Below are 19,935 nucleotides of genomic sequence, written 5' to 3' on the forward strand. Positions count from 1 at the left end.
TACAAGTGCCCATTTTCTGCAGGCTCAGCCCCCTGCTGGGCCAGCAATGTCTGTCCCTCAGCCACCCTGGCCCAGCTCAAGGACCAGGAGGGGGATGGCTGAGGCAGGACACAGCCCCAGGCCTTTCTCCCCCAGCCGCTCCCTGCCCACCCCTGGACTCCAGGCAGGAAGCAGCCCAGCCGTGGGGAAGCCACCCAGTGACACGGGCAAGGCAGCCCCCATGGGTCTCCTTGACACGAAGCTCGGGCTGCGGAAGCCCCAGCGGAGGAGTGTGCAGCTCAGGAGCAGCTCCACTGCGGGTGTGGTGTGGAGGGGCCCCACACTACCTTGCCCAGGGCCGCGACGCATGGGCTCACAGACACTCTAACCAGCAGCTCTTTATTAGAACGGGGCCAGGTCCCACAGGAGGGCTGGGCAGGGGGCAGGGGCGGGGAAGCAGGGGTCCTCCACCATGGTGAGGGGCGAGTGCTGGGCAGCACCCACCCTGGCCCCAGCTGAGGCGAGCGCAGCACCCGCCTGGGTGGGCACCAGGCCCCAGGCCGCCTGGGCAGACGGCCGTGAGCCTTTTCAGGAGCGGCCGGTCCCCTGGGCCTTTTTGATTTCCTGCCGGAGAAAGAGGAGGGAGATCTCGCCCTTGCCCAGGGCTGCCACGGCCCGCTCCACCCGCTCCCCTGAGTGCGCCAGAGCCCCAGGGAGCCCACCTCGGAGAGCGCCTCCCTTAGGGTCCGGTAGGCCTCGTCCAGGCTGTCGTTGATGATGACCAAGTCAAACAGGCCCGGCTCCTTGCCTGGGGTGGGGCAGGGTCAGAGGAGGCTCTGGGGACAGAAGGGCCGGGGGACCCTCCTGGGGACCAGCCGTGCCCGCCCTACCCCCAGGGGAGGGCCCGGGGCCCCTGGCCACACTCACTGCTCTCCATGTCAGCCCGCGCGGCGGCCAGCCGCTTGGCCAGGCTCTCCTCCGTCTCGGTGTTCCGCTGCCGCAGCCGCTGCTCCTGAGACAGAAGGGGTCAGAGCCTGGCCCCTGGCCCACACACTCCATGGGTTCCCGCCCCCCGCCCCCACAGGCCCCACCTCACCAGGACTTCCAGTGAGGGCGGCTGCACGAAGATGTAGATGGGCCGCAGGTCAGTCTTCTTGATGTTGCGCACGCCCTGCAGGTCCACATCCAGGATGCAGATGCGGTTCATGGCCTGTACGGCCCGTACGGCCGCTTTGCTGGGGGACAGCAGGAGGGGCTGCTCAGCGGGGGCTCCTTGGACCCTCATAGCCTCCAAAAGCCTCAGCAGAATCATCACTGCCTGTCTCTGGGGTCCTGCCTCCCCTGTCCAGCTCTGGCCTGTCTGGGGACGCCTGCAGGGGACCACTCTGCCCCCAGCGTCTGTTCTGTTTCCAACAGGACTCCCTGAGCCCCCTTTGAACGTGGAGTCCCTGGTGGCTGGGGCGATGGTGAGGAGGAGCAGGAGGACCTGGCTGTCATTGTGCAGCCCAAGGCTCCTGGGCACCTGTCGTCGAAGGAGAGCAGAGGCCCTAGTGACTGCCTGAGGGGCCACCGCCCCTAGCAGCTGCACCTGGGGCTGAGCACGCAGGGTCCACAGGAGGCTGGGGGACAGGCTGCACACAGCTGTGCCGGGCTGTATGTGCTGAGGCGCCGCTCCGGCCTTGCCAGCCAGGGGGAGGAGCTGCTAGGTCCTGCTCTGGGGGTCCACTGGCTGGAGGGGAGGGGCTGCAGTGTGGCCTGCAGCCCTGTGAGGCCCAGGGCCTGAGTCCCCGCCACACACCAGGTGAGGCTGGGTCAGGAGGGGTGCCCTGAGCCGACTGCTGCCCAACGTGACCACTGGCAGGGCTGGGTCCCTCGCCTGACTGTCCAGACAGCCGGTAGAGAGAAGCCCCTCTCTGCCCCAGGCCACGGAGAGACCCTGGCCCAGGCCTGCCGACGCCAGGTCCCCAAGAGGTCTGGGAGGAGGACTGGGGTGCGGCCCACCTGGTCCCGTATAGGTTTCCTGAGAACTCAGCGTGCTCGATAAAATCACCAGCGGCAATGTCCCGCTGCATCACCTCCCTTGTCACAAAGTAGTAATCTGCAAAGGAGGAAGAGCTGCTCGAGGCTGCCCACAGCCAGGACACCAGGACTGGAGACCACCGGCTGCCACCGGGGAGGCTGCAGAGACTTCTGTGCTGTGCATCAGGCAGGATCAGAAGCCCTACTAAGACTAGAGAAGATGCTTGTGATGTCAGAGAGCTCCAAATGACACACAGCTATGACTCAACTGCATGGCCTTGTAGAGGGCAGCCGGCATGCTAAGGAAAATGCCCCGCAGCACCTCTGCTGTATCAGGGCTCCTGCCTGGCCTCCCGCATGGACTTGGCCAGGCATGTGCTCTGAAGCCTGCTGCCTAAGGAAGCCCATCCACCTTTGGGGAGGGACCATCCATCAATGGGAAGATGAGGCCCCAGAGGCCTGGTGCATCCCACTGCTGGCAGGGGGTGGCTCCAGACCCAGGCGGGCAAGGGCCACTGGGTGAGCTCACCTTTGCCGTTCTCCTCTCCCGGCCGCGGGTTCCTTGTCGTGTCTAGGAACAAGCATCCATGACTGAGCCGGGACACCCAGAGCCCACACGTCCCACCCCTGGGCCCGGCTCCTGTCACCCACGGGTGTGAGGGCCTCCAGGGCAGGTCAGCAGAGGCCTGGCCCCGGCCCCACCCCAGCACTCCCGAGACCCTTGCAGGCCCTTCTCCCTGCCCCGGGGCCTCACGGGACACGCTGAAGCCGAAGACACTGCCGTGCTCCTGCAGGAGCCTCTTCAACAGGGTGCTCTTTCCGGCCCCGGACGGCCCGCTCAGGACCACGGGCCTTGGTCCCGACATCCCTGTGGACAAGGGGGGGCAAGCCTCAGCGGGATGGCAGGACCCACTCCCTGTGGAAGTGGGTGGGCGGCTGCGGGCTTCCCCTCCGTCGCCACGGCTCACCCCGGGAACCGGGCAGAGCCAGGCAGTTGGCTGAGCTGGACTCAGGCTGAGCTGCACCTCCCCTTGGATACTCCCGCTAACAGCTCAGCCACCCGGTGCCTCCCCGGACCGTCCACTCCGAACCCGCCCTCAGCTCCTGGAGGGCCATGTCTGGGTCTCCACCCTGTGTTTCCTGGCACCATGCCCCAGAGGCAGCCTCAGTCAAGATCAGAGGAACCACAGCCCTGTTCTGGGAACTTCCATCAGAAGCAGGGGGCAGACCTCAAAGGACCACAGCTTGCTGACCGACCTCTCTGACACTCAGGTGCTGGGAAGCCAGCAGGAGGGCAGCAGAGGCCACGCCCCAGCCCACAGCACAGGGCTCAGACACCTGCCACAGGCTGTGACACCGAGGGTGGGAGGAGCAGGGGAGCTCGGGGGGTGTCAGCACAGCGCCAGCCTGCCCACCCCCAGTGCTCCCACACAGGACCCACCTTGGTGCTCAGCTCGGAGCTGCTCTGGATGAGCCAGGGTAGGTGGTAATCCCTGCCTGCTCTGGGCTCTGAGCACCAAGCCCCTCCCAGGGCACCCAACCCTGCCACTCAGCGCCCAGAGGGAAGGCTGCTTCTCGCCTTGAAACCCAGCCACGTGAGCATGATGGGCCAAAGGCCAGGTACAGACTCTGGGGCAGGGTGCTGTGAGCCTCAGGAGGCGGGAATTGAGGCAGACGCCACGCTGGGGGAGAGGCAGGGGGATGGGGCGCACCCTGTCCCAGAGGGAGACCCTGGTAGGGTGTACGGTGAGCTGGAGCAGCTCCCCAGGCTGGCCAGGTCCCGCAGGGCTGCCTGGGGTGCAGGAGGTCTCCAAGGTGCAGTCTGTGGCCAGCAGACCCGTGGAGGGGCCCAGGAGGGACGCCCCCGGGCAGGCATGCTTTCCTAATCCTCGATGTAGGCCAACCCGGATAATCTCGCTAAAGCACCGCTATTCTGGGGCCGTCACGCCACACACACGTCCCAGGAACAGATGCGATCCCCTGCTCGAGACGCAGGAGGAAGGGACCCAGAGGGACATGGCTCTCAGCGTCACCTCTGAGTGACCTACTCTGAGCTCCTCTGCCTCTTCCAAGCTTCCTGACACAAGAGCATGTTGTCTGTACCCAGCCACCAGCCCGATGGACAAACCCCGTTCTGGCGTCCCAGCTTTCCCACCTAGACACGTGTGCCATTGCACACATCCACACACCAACACCACACGCCCCATGTGCTTGCACACCACACGTACACACACTCATGCGCACACACAGCATGTGCACACACCACACACATTTGTGCACACTTGCCACTCACACCTGCACACGCCTGTACCCAGCTCTGCCAGCAGAGTGCAGCCCCTCCCCTTGAGGGCCTGAGGAGAGACCCTCTCCAGCCGTGGCCCTGCCCAGAGCCTCTCCTCCTGCAGGACTGAGGTCCACGGACCCCGCCCACTCCCCAGAATGACTGGGGAGCTGGAGAGCGGAGTGGGGTGGGGGCAGGGATGCGGGAGGGCAGAGGAGAGGACCGGGCCCCAGGTCCCTAAGAGGGCTGCTGCTCCTAGAGCGCCCCGCAAAGAGGCCAAGGGCACTGGTGTGCGCCCCACACTACCCGCTTCAGACGGCGCTGAGCCGCCACTGCAGCACATACCTCCACACCCCGCACCAGGCAGACCCTCAGGCCTTGGCAGTGTCGGTGCTGCAGGAACACCAGCTCCTCCAGGAGAAGGGAAGAGCAGCCCGGAGCAGACACGGGGAGGTGGACCAGTGGGCCTGCCAGAGCCTCACTCACAGAGCACAACCTCAACCCGGTGGGTGCGGCTGGGGTCCCCGGACCCAATTCGGGGTGTCCACCTCTAGGGAGTGGAGGATGCAAAGGGATCCTGACTGGGGACCGCATGGGGAGGCACTTTTGCAAGGACATCCCTGCTGGGGCCTGTGCAGAAGCCCTCAAGAACGCTGCACTCCTCCGTGCACCCGGGCACCCCCACAAGCACCCTGCAGCCGCACCAGCAGAGCCCAGTGCTCCTTCCCCAAGACTGCTCCCAGGCAACGCCGGTCGGACCCTACACGCTTCTCTGGCGGTCCCTGCCCAGTCCCCCACCCTGCGGTTTCGGCCAAAGCTCTTGGCCGCAGCTATCCAGAGGCTGCACACCTACACAAGGAAGACACACCCTCGCTCAGGACCACATGCCACACGGAAGTCCCAGCACCTGACAGCCTCTTGGGGCAGGCTGCGTGTGCTCACTCCTAACCGTGCACCTCGATGCTGGCTGGCTGCCATCCCTCCCCTGCACAGCGCAGTGAGGAGCAGTGTCCACATACGGCATCGGCTGAGAGCGCAGTGCTCACTCCCTCCTAGCTCTGGATTGCCATGGCCCCCAGTCTGCTTCCACGGGGTGCCCTCCTGTGCCGCCGCCTGCCCCTCAGGCCCAGCCCCAGGCCTCCCCAGTGCCAACCCTCCTCCAAGGGCTATACCATGGTTGACGTGCTGTGGTGGGGGACAATCGCCTGGTACCGCTGTCCCGCGGTGGTGGGGCTGAGTGGCCTTGGGCCCGGCTGAAGGCGTCTATGTTGAGTCCTGCCCTCATGGGGCCCACAAGCAGAGTTGCTCCCTGAGGTCGGCTTGCCCAGCACAAGGGACCACACCACACAGCCCACATGGGGCGGCCTGGCCCTGTGAAAGGTGCACCGGGAGTGCTGGGGACAGGGCTCCATCCAGTGACCATAGAGACAGCGCCCGCACTAGAACCATCTTCGACAAAGCACGCAGCACGGGACAGAGCTCCAGGCCTAGTGGCCGCAGTGATCCTCAAGTGCACTGGACACTGCTGGGCCTGACCTTGGTCCCAGTGCCTGGCAGAACTGACTGGAACGTGCAGGTCAGAAGGATCATCCAGCCAGGAGAGTCCTGTGTCTTCTACTCGTTGCTTATCCCACAACCCCAAGCCCCAGCTGCCTGACGAGAAATCAGAAAACTCACAAAGACTGCAGCAAGGATCTGGGACGCAAGTGACTTCCATAGGAGTCTGCTGGCGTGAGCGCGTGCTCCAGAATGCTCTGTGCTGGCACCCCTCATAAGGAGCTCCCTGAGCAGTTCTGGGCGGCTTTCCTCAAGTGCTTCCTGTTTGGGGGCAGAATCTCCTTCTTCTGCTTTCTACCAGCTGTCCTACCCTGTCCTACCTGAGAGCCAGGTGCTGCCACCACCCCCACCTCCATCCCCACTCCTCCACTGGACAGCAAGACAAGGCACAGCCACACACAACACAGAGGAAAAAGAGTCAAGTCCTGCCAGCCTCTTGTAAAGCACAAGCCACGGATCTGGGCCAGGATGGCCAGTTGTGCCCTACGCCCCACACAGGCCGGGTGGGTCAGGAGAAACACCCTGGCCCTGGCCACAGGGCGCCTTGTGTGGGACATGTCCCAGCCAAGTGACCCTGAGAAACCACTTAGCCTTCGGGAGTGGCTTGAGGTGGGACAGCCACAAAGCAGCCAGCAATTTGCTCCTCACTTCCTCCCCACAGCGGGGCAAGGACTGCACTGTAGCAGAGAGAAAGCAGGGCCCTCTAAAGCACAGGAAGAAGCCACCCGAGGAGGACCTGAGCCTGTCAGGGCACTGCACGGCTGTGTCTGCATCTCTTCTCACCAAGGAGAAGAACCAGGATATGATCCTGCAGGAAGTCCTCAGCTCTGACTTCACGAGAAAGAGCAGAGAGCATGAGGAGGAGGAGGAGACCAGGGCATGAGAACCACAGGGCGGGAAGGAGTCCAGGCCCCTAGCTCTCACAGAAAAAGAAAACAGAGGCCCAGCACATGCAGAGACCAGAAGAGACTCAGAGAAGAAACTGAGGCACGGGCAGGGACTCCGGGGAAACCAAGCCCGGCAAGGGCAGGGTCAGGGAGGGACCCAGAGCCCGACTACAGGGGCACTGCAGTCCCTGCACTGCTCTCCCTTTCCTCCTCGTGGGCTGGGGTCACCTCCCTCCACTGCCAACCACATCACAACACCCCCTTCTTTTCTGAGCTTCCTCAGATCTTCCGGACATGTTTCCGAGCTACCCCTGAACGTACCACAGATGATGCAGGATAACAGTTTAGGGCGTCACAAAAAAAACAGAGTTTAGGTGAGAACTTTGGTTCCTGAAAAGGAAGCGCGTCTTCTGTCAGAACACCCAGAATCTGCTGCTCAGGGAAACTGCTGATCCCACCTGTCCCAGCCAGAGATCAAGGGCTGGGTGGACACAAACTTGGAACCTAAAGCAAAGGCCAGGCAGACGGTACCTCTCATGTGTGGTGCTGAGCTGGGTCGTGTGTGGGCTGCTCTGTGTGCAAGGACAGAGTGAGGGCTCAGCTGGCAGGAAGTTCCACTTGTCAGTGGTCAGACAGGAAACCACACCGGTCCTGGGTCCCTCCCCAGGTGCAGGAGAAAGTTCAGGGTCCCTCACAACAAGCCAAGACCTGGGAGGCCCGAGTGGGTGTCACAAAAGTCCATACTCACGTGGGCATGCCGCCCAGGTGACTCGCCGAGGCTCACCACAAGGTTGTCTTGCCTCCCTCCTCCCGACCTGTGGGCCCCACATCATGTTGGTCTACTACCGCCTCAGCTTCCACTCTCCTCTTCCCTGCATAAAACCACACTGAAAATAGGTGAGGTGGCACATCCACCTGCTCCTACCAGAATCAGCACCTGGAAAGAGGCTGCTCCCTCTCACTGCTCCCAGAAAGACGTTTAAGAACAGAGAGGCAGCTCCAGCAACCCTAGACTACCATCTCTGGGCCTCAGGCAAGCTGACCATCACTGACCACACCCACGAGTCAGGCAAGCCTGCCACCAACGACGCTCTTAGGCTGCGCACTCGCGTCTGCACTGCTCGGCGGCACTGGGCCACAAGGCTTGCCAGGAACCCGCACCAGTCCCCGGGGCGCTCAGAGCAGCCAGCTCCACCTACCCAGGACCCTCTGGGTTTACAATCTGCAGCGGACCAAAGCTGACGCGAGAGCTGGACCACCGACAGGTTTTCCCAATTGCTGTCTCTGCTGCACGCTTTGAGCTCGGGGAAGACACCACACGTTTCCACACGCCCCACGAATTGGCCGGCCCCGCGGGACCGCCACATCACGCTCGTCAGGCAGCCACCTAAAGGCCTTTGGAACCCCGATACCCCAGGGGTTTTGGCTCTGCGCCATGCCCACCTTGGGGGGGCACAGGCGGCTCCACTCTCCGCCCCTCCGCATCCTGCACGGTCCAAGGGCATCCAGCATGAAGTCCTCGGGCTGCGGGGTTCTCAGGCTGTCTGGAGCTCCGCGTGCCCCGAGAACGTCCTACGCTTCGAGGACTGACACCGGGACGCGGCTCCTAATCTCGGTAAGAAACGCGCCCACGAAGGCGCCCGGCGGCGCACGAAGCGGCGTCCGCAGGGTCACGCCCCTCTGCGAGCACGCGCGCGGGCCGCCTCGTGCCCGCTCTGCTCCCGGGAGGAGCCCCGGGAACCCAGGGGCGCGCGGCCGTGTCGCGGCTAGCAGGAGCGCAGGCCTCGCGCATGGCCCCACGCACCCCCCAACCCCCGAGCGGGGGCGCCCACCCGGCGATCCAGCCCGCGAGCTCGGGCCTCCGCCACGCCGGAGGGCCACCACTCACCGTCCGAGGCAGCCCGGCCCAGGGCGGCCGCCGCCAGCCCGGCCAGCGGGCGCCGCAGCATGAGGGGGCGCCACCGCCCGCGGGGACTACGTCATGGCGCCGCGCCCGCCCGCCTCCGCTCGCCGGTTGGCGTCACAGCGCCGCGCCGGATCGCTTCCGCCCTCGGGGCTTACGTCACTGTCGCGCCGGCTCGCTTGCGCCCGCGAGGACGTACATCAGCGCCGCGCCGGCCCCGCACTGCCTCTTTAGTCCTACGTCACGCCGCGCCGACCTCGCCCCGCCCCTCGGGGCTGTACGTCAACACAGCGCGACGCAGCGACGCCGCAGGAGGAGCGGGAGCTGAGACGGCGGTGACCCTGTGCGCGCCTGTGGCCAGTCCCACTCCCGCTCGGCCCGTGGCGGCCGGGCTGGTCCTCTCGGCCGCTCCGGGGCTCAGTGAGCGTGGCAGGTCTGTGCAGGGAAGGCCGTCGCGCGGGCGGGGAGGGCTCCCCCAAGAGAGGGTCGGGCCCCGCCGCCGGCTCCGAGGGCGAGAGGATGGGCGGGCATCCTCTGGGGAGGGTCACAACGTTTCGTCCTCCGGTCGAGTCGCCTCCCGCGGCGGAGGGAGGCCTGCAGCCGCCCTGCCCAGACAGAGAGCGGGCGCCCGGGCAAACTTGCCCGGGTCTGCCGCGAGGGCTGGTTTCGCGCAGTCTCAGTGTCCGAGACCTCAGAACCTCCTGGCTGTCCCCGCGGAGAACTCGGCACCGACGCTTCCCTGAGAGTCAGGGCCTAGTAGGAGCAGGCTTGGCCTCGGCTCCCCTTTCGTAATTCTACCTCCCTGGGTTTTGGGAGCACTAAATGACTTTGGGAAATAGAGCCAGTCTCCCCGTTGGCGGTGCAGGTCACCCTCAGACGGCTTCCCTGACTTGGTGACCAGCCCGAGTGGGCCGGGCCCTGGCACAGGTCTCCTGAGTCAGAGTCTGGGGTTAGGGCCTGTGCGTCCCACAGGTGATTCTAACGCCACGCTGGGCCGACAGCCTAATATGTTGCTGGGAAGGGCTGGTGATGACCCCGTGGTACCACATCTGCTGGGGACGTGCTCAGGTGTGTGGCTTCGCTCACAGCTGGGGTTTGATGAGAAACAATTAAATGGAAAGGCTACTTTTTAAAAATGTGTTGTTTCCTTTCCCAGCAGGTCGCACACTGGGCCAGTGACTGAGCCTGGGCCTCCGCCTGTGGCAGGGGCTCTCGGGAGGAATGGCGGCCGCCGGCAGCCTGCTTCGGTAAGAACAGACTTCCAGGCCCCCGGGATCGCTGTCATGGGGCCACTCATGGGAGTGCTGACTCAGGAGCCTTAGGGCTGTGCTCCCTCAGGGAAGCCACCTGAGCCCGTGTTTCCATCTGGACAACACAGATGAGTGTCTACATGTAGACACTCTGACAGGCTATAGAGGAAAGAACAAAAGCGAGTGAGTACCTAACACCAGACAGACAGTAGTGGAGGTGGTCACCTTCCTCTTCAGGGTCTGCAGCCCAACAGGCTCTGGGTCCCTGGAGGAAGCCACAGCCTTCCTGCTGTTCCCACCAGAACTGCCTCTCCACCCGCCTGTTCCCCTCGCCTCTTGGCTTACCCAGAACGAGAAGGACAGCGCTGCCAGAAAAGAGAAGGAGTGCAGAGCTGGTGTTGGTTTGTGGAACGTGAGGAGAGGGTTGTGGCTCCTAGAGCCATAGGTTAGTGTAAAATGGGGCAGGCCTCATCCTGGGAAGGGTGCACGTGGAATCACTGTTATGGTGGGAGAACATCCGCTGTCTCCCCAGAGGTCGGCTTTAGTCCCTCCTGGAAGCCCCCGAGACTGAGCCCACGTTCTGGGGAGTGGCTGTGCCTGGGCTCTCTGGCACTGCTCAGGCAAGGGCCCTGCCCGGCTGACTGCAGGCTCATCTGGCGCTGGAGCCCCCCCTTTCTTCTCTTCTCCCACTTCTGAGGAAGGGGACTGGATTCATTTTGCCAAGATTTATTGAGTGCTCAGCTAGGCATCTGGGACTTCACAGCAAACAGGATGCGGTTCTTTGCCCCAAGGCCATTGAGGTCTAGTGGAGGAGATGAGCCCTCAGCCCAAGGTGTTGTCTGGGAAATACTAGAGATGGGCAGTGCAGGAGCTCCACCAAAGGTTGGGGCTCTGTGCTCGGGCAGGCTGCCTTGCGGAGGGAGAGGTCCTGAAAGCCAGGTGAGAGCTGCTGAAATGTGTGAGCAGTGGGCTTTAGAATCACTGCAGAGTACGAGGACTCGATTAGAGTGGCAACGGGGACCAGGCAGGAGGCCATTGGGATGGTCTGTGCTGGACCTGACTGCCCACATGATGTAGAGGGGAGACACGTGGCAAGTATTCAGGACACCTGTCTGCCATGGGTGTCCAAAAGAATGCTGGGGGAGTGAGGCGACTTCTGGAGTGCCCAACAATTCTAGGGAGTTTTGGCAATCGTTCAGACATGTTTTTCCCCAAACCCATACTGTGGGTATGAATAGCCTGGGGGTGTGAATCCACGTTTGCATGAAAGCAGGCTGGAAGGGACTTTGGGGTCACGGCAAGGCCAGGATGAGGCCCCAGGTAGGCAAGAGACAGGTGCGGGGACACGTGTCTGGACAGAGCAGTGTGAACAGGCCCGCCTCGCCTTGTCATCTCCTGTTCCCTCAGAGCACGTGCTGTGCCATGTGTGGGAGGGCCAGTGTCTGCCACATTCAGAAGCCAAGAGCACTCTGGGTGTCTTGGTCTGTTCAGGCTGCCCCAACAGAAGCTGCAAGCCAAGTGGCTTATCTCCCACAGTTCCAGAGGCTGGAGGTCTGAGATCGGGGCACCACCAGGGTCAGGTTCTGGTGAGGTCTTTTCCTGCTTTGCAGACAGCTGCCTTCTTGTATCTTCATACAGCAAAGAAAACAATTTCTGGTTTTTTCTCTTATGAGGGCAACAGTCCCACCCTGGGGGCCCACTCTTGTGACGTCATCTAACCTTAATCACCTCCCAAAGGCCCCCTCCTGGGGGACGCCATCTCATTGGGGGTCAGGGCTTCAACACTCAAAAATCTGGGGGACACAAATGTTCAGCCCATGATGCCGGGTCTGCATTCTCCCAGAAGTCAGTTTTCTTCTCCATGCTTGTATGCAGCTCCTGAGCTGCATGGTCCAGCCTGACTGGAGACAGCTGTCCACCTCTGTTCTCTGCCGTCTGGGAGCTTCATGTGCTCACCACGTGGCCTCTTCCTGGATGTGGTGGAGGAGCTGCTCTGACCACATCCTGCCCCAGCCTGGGTCCCCAGTTGTCCCCATAGGAGCTGGTTGGCCTGGGCCACATGGGCGCTGTGGTCCGAGCACTAGCCACTGACCAGTGTATGTGTGTCTGCAGCCTCCTGTGGCAGTGTGCGGTGACAGGGGCCACCCCCACGGGCCGCCACCTGCACACGTCCTCCTGGAGGGCTGACAGCAGCAGAGCCTCGCTTACACGCGTACGCCGGCAGACCTACGCACGCCTCTACCCTGTGCTCCTGGTCAAGCAGGACGGCTCCACCATCCACATCCGCTACCGGGAGCCTCGACGGATGCTGGGGGTAAGCGTCCCTCCCTTGCATTCCTTGGGGTGCAGGTCCTAGTGGGCTTGAAACCTCACAGCTGGACGGGGCGGTGGGGGGGCATGGGTCATGGAGCAGGATTGTTGCGTGAACAAGGATTATTTGAAGAGGGAGGAGGCGGTCTTGGAGCTTACTCCACACACTGAGATAGCACAGCAGCAGGGAGCTGTGCATTTAAAAAAAAACCAAGTCCTGGAAGCACAAGCAGAAAAAGTTTCTTTAAAGAGTCAAAGCTTCGAAGGGAGAGAAAACCCCACAGGCCTCCTGACCCTGACTCCTGCGTTGGAGGAGAACAGGAGACACAGGAGCATATCCTGGTGCCCGCCTGCCCTCCCTGCAGATGCCTGTGGACCTGGACGCGCTGTCCCCGGAGGAGAGGCGGGCACGATTCCGGAAACGCGAGGCCCAGCTCAGAGAGAAGGAGCAGCAGCCAGAGCTTGCTGATGACTTTGACGTGGAGCGGTACAAGCGGTTTTGGACCAAAAAGTGACCACTCCTGCAAGCTGCCCTGGCCTGGGGACACTGGAGGGGGCATGTCTTTAAATCATGTGTCCAGGAAGCTGCCTCTGCCTGTCTTTCTTTCTTGTGTGCCCTGGCCCCAGCCCCAAGGGGGCTCTCTGTGACTCAGCCAACTAGAGGGCCTAGTATTGGGTCAGTTCGTGGTTTTAGGATGAAGCCCAAAGGGCACGTGAGCCATCGACATAAGAGAAATGAGACTGAGGTGATGGGTGCTCTTCCCTTTGCAGGAAGCACCCACGACCCTGAGTCAGCTCCCTCTTGCCCCCAGTGCTGCCTTCAGCCTCAGGGCACTTGGGGCTCTCTTGGCCAGGTACAGCGGCTGTGGGAAGTGGGTGGGAGAAGTAGGGTATCTGGGATCCAAGGATGCCCTGCCCAGCCTGCAGCTGGCCTGCCCTGTCCCTCCCTGGGCTCCCTCAGCCCTACCTGGGACACAGCCAGAAACTGCTCCCCGTCAGAGGGGCCAAGGGAAGCCGCCAGCCCCTGTGGTTAACTCTGCTCAGTTTGCAGCCCACTGCAAGCTGCAATGAGCCAGCCTTCCACGGTCCCCTCAAGACTTTTTGTTCCAAGGGTCGGTTTCACCCTGGCTGGGCTTCCTGCAAGACCTGAGGGGGTAACTCCCAACCTTTCTAAGTGCAGCTGCCCCAGCCAGGCCTGGGGTGTTGATCGTGGGACCTGGTTGTCAGGCTTGTTCTTGTAAGTTTGAGAGCCCATTGCAGGTCACCGCCATGTAGACAGTCGGGACAGCGTTCCAGACACAACCAGGGAGGCAGGAGCCAGCAGCCTGTGGGAGGTGACTGCATCTCATCTCTGTTGGCGGCGAAGGATGCTGGGCTGAGCACCCACCTCTGGACTCCTCCTGCAGCCCAAGTCCTGCTGGTCCACTGAGCACAGCAGCCACGTGCAGCTGCATGGGGACATCCACTGCCCCTGCGTCTGTGCCCTCCAGGCTTTGCCGGCCCTCCCATCACTGCTCTCACCTGCTCAGGGACATCCCTCCTGCAGTTCTTGCCTCATTCCCACTTGGAAGACCTCCCTGGAGCCCTCATCCCTTCAGCTGCCACCCCCCATTCACCTCTGGGGGAGACGCCCAGCAGTGGTTCAGGACCACTTGCTGTTCAGGACCAGATTGTTCATGATGCTTGTTAAAGACGGCAAGGCAGACTGCTCAAGGTGGGGGCACAGCCATGAGTGCAGGGGCCACTGTGGGGATCTAGCAGTGGGCGAGACTGAGTACCGCATGGACAGTGGGGATTTGTAGCCCAGAGCTAGGGTGGGGTTGGTGATAGGTACTAAGAGGGCTCATTTGGATGGGAGAGTAGTTGTAGCTAAACCCACCTAATGCAACTGTTGCTGAAAGGCTGGTGATCATCTGTCCAAGGGAGATGAGGCGCCCGATGAGATACTGAGGGTGGGGCTTCTGGGTGAACTGACAGCCAGGTTCCTGCCAGAACCAGGTGATGTAGAGACAGACACAGGCCCAAGGCCTGGTTGGAGGGCTCGGGGAGCCTGAGCAGAGCAGTCAAACAGAATCCTGTCTGTGCCAGCTCCCTCTAGTCCGTGGGGACCTCCTGATGCTGCCCCGAGCCCCTGACTCCTGATGGCCTCCTAGGTCTGCCCTTGACCCTGGTCACTTAACCTGCCTTGGGGACTTCAAATGTTGCCTAGGCTGAGGACCCACAGTGTCCAGATCCCAGCCACTGATAGCACCCTGCTCCTCCCCCGTCCTTTGCTCATTCCCCTCATCCAGTATCTAGTCCTTGTCAAACATCACAGCGCTGCCTCTAGGACCTGGCTCACCCACCCAGCTGCCATCACCTGGGGCCCCACACCCTCCTTCCAACACTAGGCTCCTTCTGCCCTGCGAAGTGACTCGGTTGTGAGTCTTCCTGAGCTGCGGCCCCGCAGAAGGCACGCCTGTGGCTTTTGACCTGCTGTGCCATGCAGGGCAAGGGCAGGGGCAGGTCTGGAGTCCCCAGTCTGGACGCCCACCAGGCGAGGCTGTGCTCTCCGGGCCACACGTGGGGAAGCCTTACCTCCACCCCCAGAGGGCTCAGTGGTAGGGCACGACAAACACGGCTGGGAGCCCCAAAGCACGCAAAAGGCAGCAGGGGGAGTCCGAGAAGGGGGGTCGGAGAGGGGTGGACCGCCTGTTCTCATTTCCCTCCCCACTCCCCGGGCAATGCCGAGGCTGTGAGTGTGCGCCTGCACGTAGCGTAGGGATTACAGCAGCTGTGCGACACCCTGTCCTGGTACCTCCGAGACCCTGCCCGGTGCCCGCGGGCCGCAGCCCCGCCGAGCTTTCCGGGCCGTCATCGCCGGGACGCGCCGCGCCCTCGACGACGGCAGCGGGAACCCGGGCGACACCGCCCTTCTCCACACCGCCCGGGGACCAGGGACCCCGGCGTGTCCCCGGCGCTGAGCCCTGGCCGCCGTCCGCGCTCCCCAGCGCCCGCCCGGCCCCCGGCGTCACCGCGCACGTGACCGTCCATGACAGCCGCCTCGCGGGCAGGCGCTGAGCCGCAGCCTCCGTGCCCTCCGGGACGCAGGGGCGGTGCGCAGGCGCGCGGGGCCGGCGCGGGCGTGACGTCACGGCGCGCGACGCGGGAGCGGAGAGGGCGCCGCCGGCCGGGGGCGGGAGGCCTGGGGACGGCGGGCGGCCGGGCACCATGTTCGGTTCCAGCCGGGGCGGTGTGCGCGGCGGGCAGGACCAGTTCAGCTGGGAAGATGTGAAGACCGACAAGCAAAGGGAGAACTACCTGGGTGAGCGCGGCGCGGGGGCCGGGGACGCAGGGGGGGCCGTGGGCGCGGAGGGCTGGGGACGCGGGGGCCGGGGACGCAGGGGGCGGTGGGTGCGGATGTCCGTGGACGCGTGGGGCCTGGGACGCGTGGGGTGGGCGACACGCGGGGCCGTGGGCGCGGGCCCAGTCCTCGGCGCTCCGTCCCGCAGGAAACTCGCTGATGGCCCCAGTGGGCCGCTGGCAGAAGGGCCGCGACCTCACCTGGTACGCCAAGGGCCGGGCGGACGGCGCGGGACTGAGCCGGGAGCAGGAGCTGGCGGCCGTGAGGCAGGCGGAGCAGGAGGCGCTCATGGCGGCTCTGTGAGTGCGCGGGGGTGAGAGGGACCTCGGGGCGGGGGCGCGGGGAGGGTGCTTGCGGGGCGGGGCGGGGGCCGAGGTGAGGCCCGCTGCCCCCTGAAGCTCGCGCGCGGCCCCCGCAGAGGCTACAAGAACGTGAGGAAGCAGCCCACGGGCCTGAGCAAGGAGGTGAGGGCTGGGTCCTCTGGGAGGGGGCGCGGGCAGGGGTAGGGGCTGACCCCGCGCTGCTGCGAGCCCTGCCCGCCGCCCTCCCTCGCTCCCTGCAGGACTTTGTCGAGGTCTGTAAGAGAGAAGGAGGCGACCCTGAGGAGAAGGGAGTAGACCGGCTCCTGGGCCTGGGGAGCTCCAGGTGCGGGGCCGGGCGTCCTCTCGGGACTCAGGATGCGCAGCGGAAGCCTGGGGGGGCCTCACCGTGGGGGCTGGCATTCTCACCGTGGGGCGGGTCTCATTCGTGTCCCTCTAGTGGCTCTGCAGGCCGAGTGGCGCTGTCCCGAGAAGACAAGGAGGCTGCTAAGCTGGGGCTCTCCGTGTTCACGGTATTCACCCCCAAACATCCGCGATCCTGTGGGGGGGATTTGGGTACCTCTTCTTGTTGAGGGTAGGGACGGGTCATCTTCTCCGGGGGCTCCCAGCTTCCTAGCCCTGGAAACCGGGGCTGGTTCTCCGTGGTCGGCATCTCGGTGCCCCGCACGCCTCTAGAGTGGCTTTCCTTGGCAGCACCACCGTGTCGAGAGCAGTCGACCAGGGGCCTCCCCGGCCTCCACTTCTGCCAGGAAGAAGCAGCGATCGGAGGAGAAGCCAGAGCCGGGGTAAGGGGCCTCCCAGGAGAACAGAACCGGGGTTCTGTCTGCACTTTACTGTTCCTTGCGTTAGTGAGGTTCCCAGCTCTGGCTCTTTTCCTTCTGGAGAGCCCCTCGGGGTCTTGAGCCGGGAGTGGTTCCATGACTGCTCCCCAGCGCATAGCAGGGGTAGGTGGCCCCACTGTGTGAGAGCTGCAGGGGTCAGGGGCCAGCAAGGCAGAGGACCCTGGTGGAGGTCGCCAGAGAGGGGACACTGGAGCCAGGTCTCAGGGGGCCCCCACCCTTTACTATTGTCCCGGTGGCCCCAGGAGTGGCCTGTGGTGTGTGTGGGGAGGCTTAGTGCCTGTCACGGGGGGTGCAGGCAAGCTGGGTGGGAGGGAAGACTGGAAGGGCCGTGAGACCATTGGGTTGGTGCTTCTGGGCAGAAATCTGCCACCATGGGGACACCTGTATCTGCACTGCCCACCACGGCAGCCCTTCGCTCAGGTTGTACTGAGGAGCTTTGCTTGGTGATGTGAAAGTGATAGCTACATGTAGTCAAGGGCTGTCATGGAAACCAGCACATAACCTATGGGCCCTGCCCCCTGGTGAGTCCCAAAGCTGGAGCGGCTCCTCCTTGCACTGTATACCCCTGCAGCCCCGAGAGCCACAGGAAGAGGAGGAAAGAGAAGAAGAAAAAGAAAAAGAAGGAGAAGAAGAAACACAAGAAAGAGAAGAGGAAGAAAGAACAGCACAGGGCTGGGGCAGCCTCCTCGAAGCCCCCGACTCCTGCCCGGTAGGCACAGCTCTGGCTCAGCGGGCGGGCAGGATGGGCAGGCAGCCCTCACACTGGCGGCATCCCCTGGTCTCCCCAGGCCCGGACACCGCAGGCACGACTCGGACTCCTCCTCGCCCTGCTGCAAGAGGCGGCGACGGCAAGACAGTGACTGAGGCCCTGCCCGGACCACCCCCACCACACAGCCCTGGAGGGGCCACCCTCAGTGAAGCCTCCGGCCCAGGGAGCTGGATAGCCAGCACATGGGGGCCCTGAAGGAGGAGAGGTGGCTGAGCCCTGAGCTGGCCCCAGACCCACCCGGGGAGGCCCTGCCTGCCTGGGAGGTTCAGCCACCCCAGGTCCCCTGAGCAGCTTAGCTGTGGCTAAGTAGGGCTACTTAAGTTTTTCTTCACATTGACTCACTCTTTGTATGTAAATAAACTTATTTTAAGGGGAAAATGTCTTGTATTTCAGGGAAGGTCATTGTTACCTGTCACAGTAGAAGGCGAAGGGTGAAAATGGGGAGATTGCTTTGGGTTCCAGTGAGACCATCTGACGTTCTGTTGGAGGGGGTAGTTGTCCTGGTGGTTGGCATCCTGAGGTCCCATGTGGGCCTGGCCCTGAAAGTGACTTCAGGTCTACCAGGAGCCCTGGGTCATCATGTGTGGCCAGCAGGGTGGGCAGAGGGGCCAGAACGTGCTGAGCTGCAGGTGGGTCTCTCCGAGGTGGGTAAGCGTGGAGAGGGTGGATGGCCAGACAGGGTGTTTAGGTCATGGTGGGGACTCAGGTGGACTTGTGCCTGGAGCCACCCTCATCCCCCCAGGCCACCAAGGGACTTCTTGCCCACTGTCCCACACCTCCCCCATCTGCCTCCTCAGTCTGGTCTGCTGGCTGCTTCCAGGCTGCAGGGCCAGCCCCTTCCACCTGGCCTCCTGTCTCCTCTGCTGGGAGGCATCTGTGGCCCTTCACAGCCCTGTCCACAGAAGAAATGAAAACCGAATCTTACAGATGACTTGGAGTAAACACAAAACCGAGGCTGGATTCGTCCTTCCTAAGTATATTCCTTGTTTTGGTTCTGATTTTAAAAGAAGTGGCAAATGAAGACGTTTCTGTCTAGTATCCTGGCACTGGTTTTCAACCTGTCAACAGAAGCGAGTTACCTCAGGCCAGTTGGCCTGGGCCAGGGCAGGGGATGTGCACAGGGTGGGCTGCTTCCCAGGGGAAAGAGAGACCTGGACCTTGGCTCTGCCTGTGATGGCCACATGAGTGGGAGCAGGGGCACCGAGAAGGGCTCCCGGTCAGAGGGACGGCTCTCAAGGAGTGGGAGGCGGCCCATGGTAGAGGGGAGCTGTGATCCTGCAATTTATAACAAGTACGATGTATTCGGTCAGATGGCCGAGACGTTTCTCATAAAGGTGAAGTCTTTGTCCCAAGTTCCTGGCTCACAGCTCCCCAAACCCTTGGAATTTCTTGTTTTTGTTAAAGGAGGTGACTTTTGGACCCCACTCAAGGATCGGGGCTGGTTGCCAGGAGAACCAGCCATGTGATCAAAGGATTGGAACTTTCAGTCCCACCCCGAGTTCTGGGGGCTTGAGGTTCAATCGGTTGCCAAAGGCCAATAACTTAGTTATGATTCTAACAAAGCCTCCAGAAAACCCCGAAAGATGGCTCATCGGTCCTCTTGTCAGTGAACACGTGGAGGTGTTGGCAGAACAGTGTGCTCAGAGAGGGCGTGGAAGCTCGGCACCCTTTCCCAGACCTGCCCTGTGCATCTCTTCCATCTGGTGGTTCATCTGTATCCTTTATCATATCCTTTAATAAACTGTAAATGTGCTTCTCAGTTCTGTGAACCACTCTAGCAAGTTAATCAAATCTGAAGAGGGGTTGTGGGAACCTCGGATTTAAAGGCAGTCACTCAGAAGTACAGGTGACAACCTGGCCTTGCCACTGGCATCCTGCACTGGAGGGTCGTCTTGTGAACCTGAGCCCTGTACTTGTTGGATCTGAATCTATCTAGAGGGTAGGCAGTGTCAGAACTGAGTCGGTGTCCAAAAGCTGCTTGTTCGTGTGGGGAAGCCCCCACATGGAATTGAGTCCTCGAACCCTTGGCAGTGCCAAGCACCCAGCAGGGCACAGGGTACCCCTGTGGTGAAGGTTCCCAGGGCAGTGACTTGGAGCTCAGCCAGGGGGCCCTGCCCCTCCGTGGGCACAGGTGGCTGGCCTGGAGGTGCCATGGAGGGAGGGTGGTGGATGTGTGGATATTGAGGAAGGGCGGGGGGGCCTCAACACACGAGCCCTGGGCCTGGCCTCTCAGGCACACCTCATGTGATGACCCTGCTGTCCCTCAGTGTGGCACCAGCAAGACGGACCAGGACCAGCGCCTGGACTGCCAGTGGGGAAACCAACAAGGAGGGCCCCACAAGGGCTCTGGAACACACCTGTCCTCAGCCAAGGCGAGCCTGGGAGGGGGAGCGCACAGGAAGGGTCCTCCCTCACTTGGTGGGGCGGGGGGCAGATCCTGGGGGGAATGGGCAGAGAGAGTTCCCCCTGGGGCGC

At 62.9% G+C, this 19,935-nt stretch overlaps 3 protein-coding genes across 10 annotated transcripts; 2 read left to right on the forward strand and 1 right to left on the reverse strand.

Moving 5' to 3' along the window:
• Positions 1 to 364: 364 nt before the first annotated feature.
• Positions 365 to 8,910, reverse strand: GUK1 (guanylate kinase 1). 4 transcript variants are annotated; one of them, XM_070571704.1, is made up of 9 exons: positions 8,612 to 8,863; positions 8,167 to 8,247; positions 2,753 to 2,866; positions 2,528 to 2,569; positions 1,981 to 2,077; positions 1,076 to 1,214; positions 907 to 991; positions 702 to 787; positions 365 to 603 (listed from the first exon to the last, which is right to left on the reverse strand). In XM_070571704.1, exons 1-9 carry the CDS (start codon positions 8,670 to 8,672, stop codon positions 568 to 570), a joined length of 741 nt encoding a protein of 246 aa, XP_070427805.1. In that variant the 5' UTR covers positions 8,673 to 8,863; the 3' UTR covers positions 365 to 567. The 4 variants fall into 4 exon arrangements, with proteins under 4 accessions (XP_070427805.1, XP_070427803.1, XP_070427806.1 ...); XM_070571702.1 differs by having other exon boundaries at positions 1,981 to 2,209; positions 8,612 to 8,752; XM_070571705.1 differs by lacking the exon at positions 8,167 to 8,247 and having other exon boundaries at positions 8,612 to 8,910.
• Positions 8,767 to 12,770, forward strand: MRPL55 (mitochondrial ribosomal protein L55). 4 transcript variants are annotated; one of them, XM_008542050.2, is made up of 4 exons: positions 8,767 to 9,059; positions 9,786 to 9,873; positions 11,989 to 12,190; positions 12,552 to 12,770. In XM_008542050.2, the coding sequence occupies exons 2-4, from the start codon at positions 9,848 to 9,850 to the stop codon at positions 12,699 to 12,701; spliced, it is 378 nt and encodes a 125-aa protein (XP_008540272.1). In that variant the 5' UTR covers positions 8,767 to 9,059; positions 9,786 to 9,847; the 3' UTR covers positions 12,702 to 12,770. The 4 variants fall into 4 exon arrangements, with proteins under 4 accessions (XP_008540272.1, XP_070427811.1, XP_008540271.1 ...); XM_070571710.1 differs by having other exon boundaries at positions 8,770 to 9,059; positions 9,783 to 9,873; positions 12,500 to 12,770; XM_008542049.2 differs by having other exon boundaries at positions 8,770 to 9,059; positions 9,783 to 9,873.
• A 2,545-nt stretch (positions 12,771 to 15,315) lies between these two features.
• C13H1orf35 (chromosome 13 C1orf35 homolog) lies at positions 15,316 to 19,219 on the forward strand. 2 transcript variants are annotated; one of them, XR_011525752.1, is made up of 9 exons: positions 15,316 to 15,490; positions 15,678 to 15,828; positions 15,948 to 15,993; positions 16,092 to 16,174; positions 16,289 to 16,361; positions 16,543 to 16,634; positions 17,263 to 17,400; positions 17,480 to 18,434; positions 18,865 to 19,219. XR_011525752.1 is itself a non-coding variant. In XM_070571706.1 (8 exons), the coding sequence occupies exons 1-8, from the start codon at positions 15,397 to 15,399 to the stop codon at positions 17,553 to 17,555; spliced, it is 753 nt and encodes a 250-aa protein (XP_070427807.1). In that variant the 5' UTR covers positions 15,316 to 15,396; the 3' UTR covers positions 17,556 to 19,219. The 2 variants fall into 2 exon arrangements, 1 of the variants encoding a protein (XP_070427807.1); XM_070571706.1 differs by having other exon boundaries at positions 17,480 to 19,219.
• Positions 19,220 to 19,935: the final 716 nt, after the last annotated feature.

Source organism: Equus przewalskii, chromosome 13, assembly GCF_037783145.1.
Source record: "Equus przewalskii isolate Varuska chromosome 13, EquPr2, whole genome shotgun sequence".
In the NCBI taxonomy this organism is placed as follows: domain Eukaryota; kingdom Metazoa; phylum Chordata; class Mammalia; order Perissodactyla; family Equidae; genus Equus; species Equus przewalskii.

Coding starts and splice junctions, on each gene's coding strand:
- GUK1 (XM_070571702.1), bottom strand. CDS start 8,672: ATGCTGCGGCGCCCGCTGGCCGGGCTGGCGGCGGCCGCCCTGGGCCGG. Junction 2,867..8,166: donor GCCGCCTGTGCCCCCCCAAG/GTGGGCATGGCG, acceptor CCTTGTCCACAG/GGATGTCGGGACCAAGGCCC. Junction 604..701: donor TAAGGGAGGCGCTCTCCGAG/GTGGGCTCCCTG, acceptor TTTCTCCGGCAG/GAAATCAAAAAGGCCCAGGG.
- MRPL55 (XM_070571710.1), top strand. CDS start 9,848: ATGGCGGCCGCCGGCAGCCTGCTTCG. Junction 9,874..11,988: donor GCCGCCGGCAGCCTGCTTCG/GTAAGAACAGAC, acceptor GTGTGTCTGCAG/CCTCCTGTGGCAGTGTGCGG. Junction 12,191..12,499: donor AGCCTCGACGGATGCTGGGG/GTAAGCGTCCCT, acceptor CCTGCGTTGGAG/GAGAACAGGAGACACAGGAG.
- C13H1orf35 (XM_070571706.1), top strand. CDS start 15,397: ATGTTCGGTTCCAGCCGGGGCGGTGTGCGCGGCGGGCAGGACCAGTTC. Junction 15,491..15,677: donor GCAAAGGGAGAACTACCTGG/GTGAGCGCGGCG, acceptor TCCGTCCCGCAG/GAAACTCGCTGATGGCCCCA. Junction 16,362..16,542: donor TGGGGCTCTCCGTGTTCACG/GTATTCACCCCC, acceptor TTTCCTTGGCAG/CACCACCGTGTCGAGAGCAG.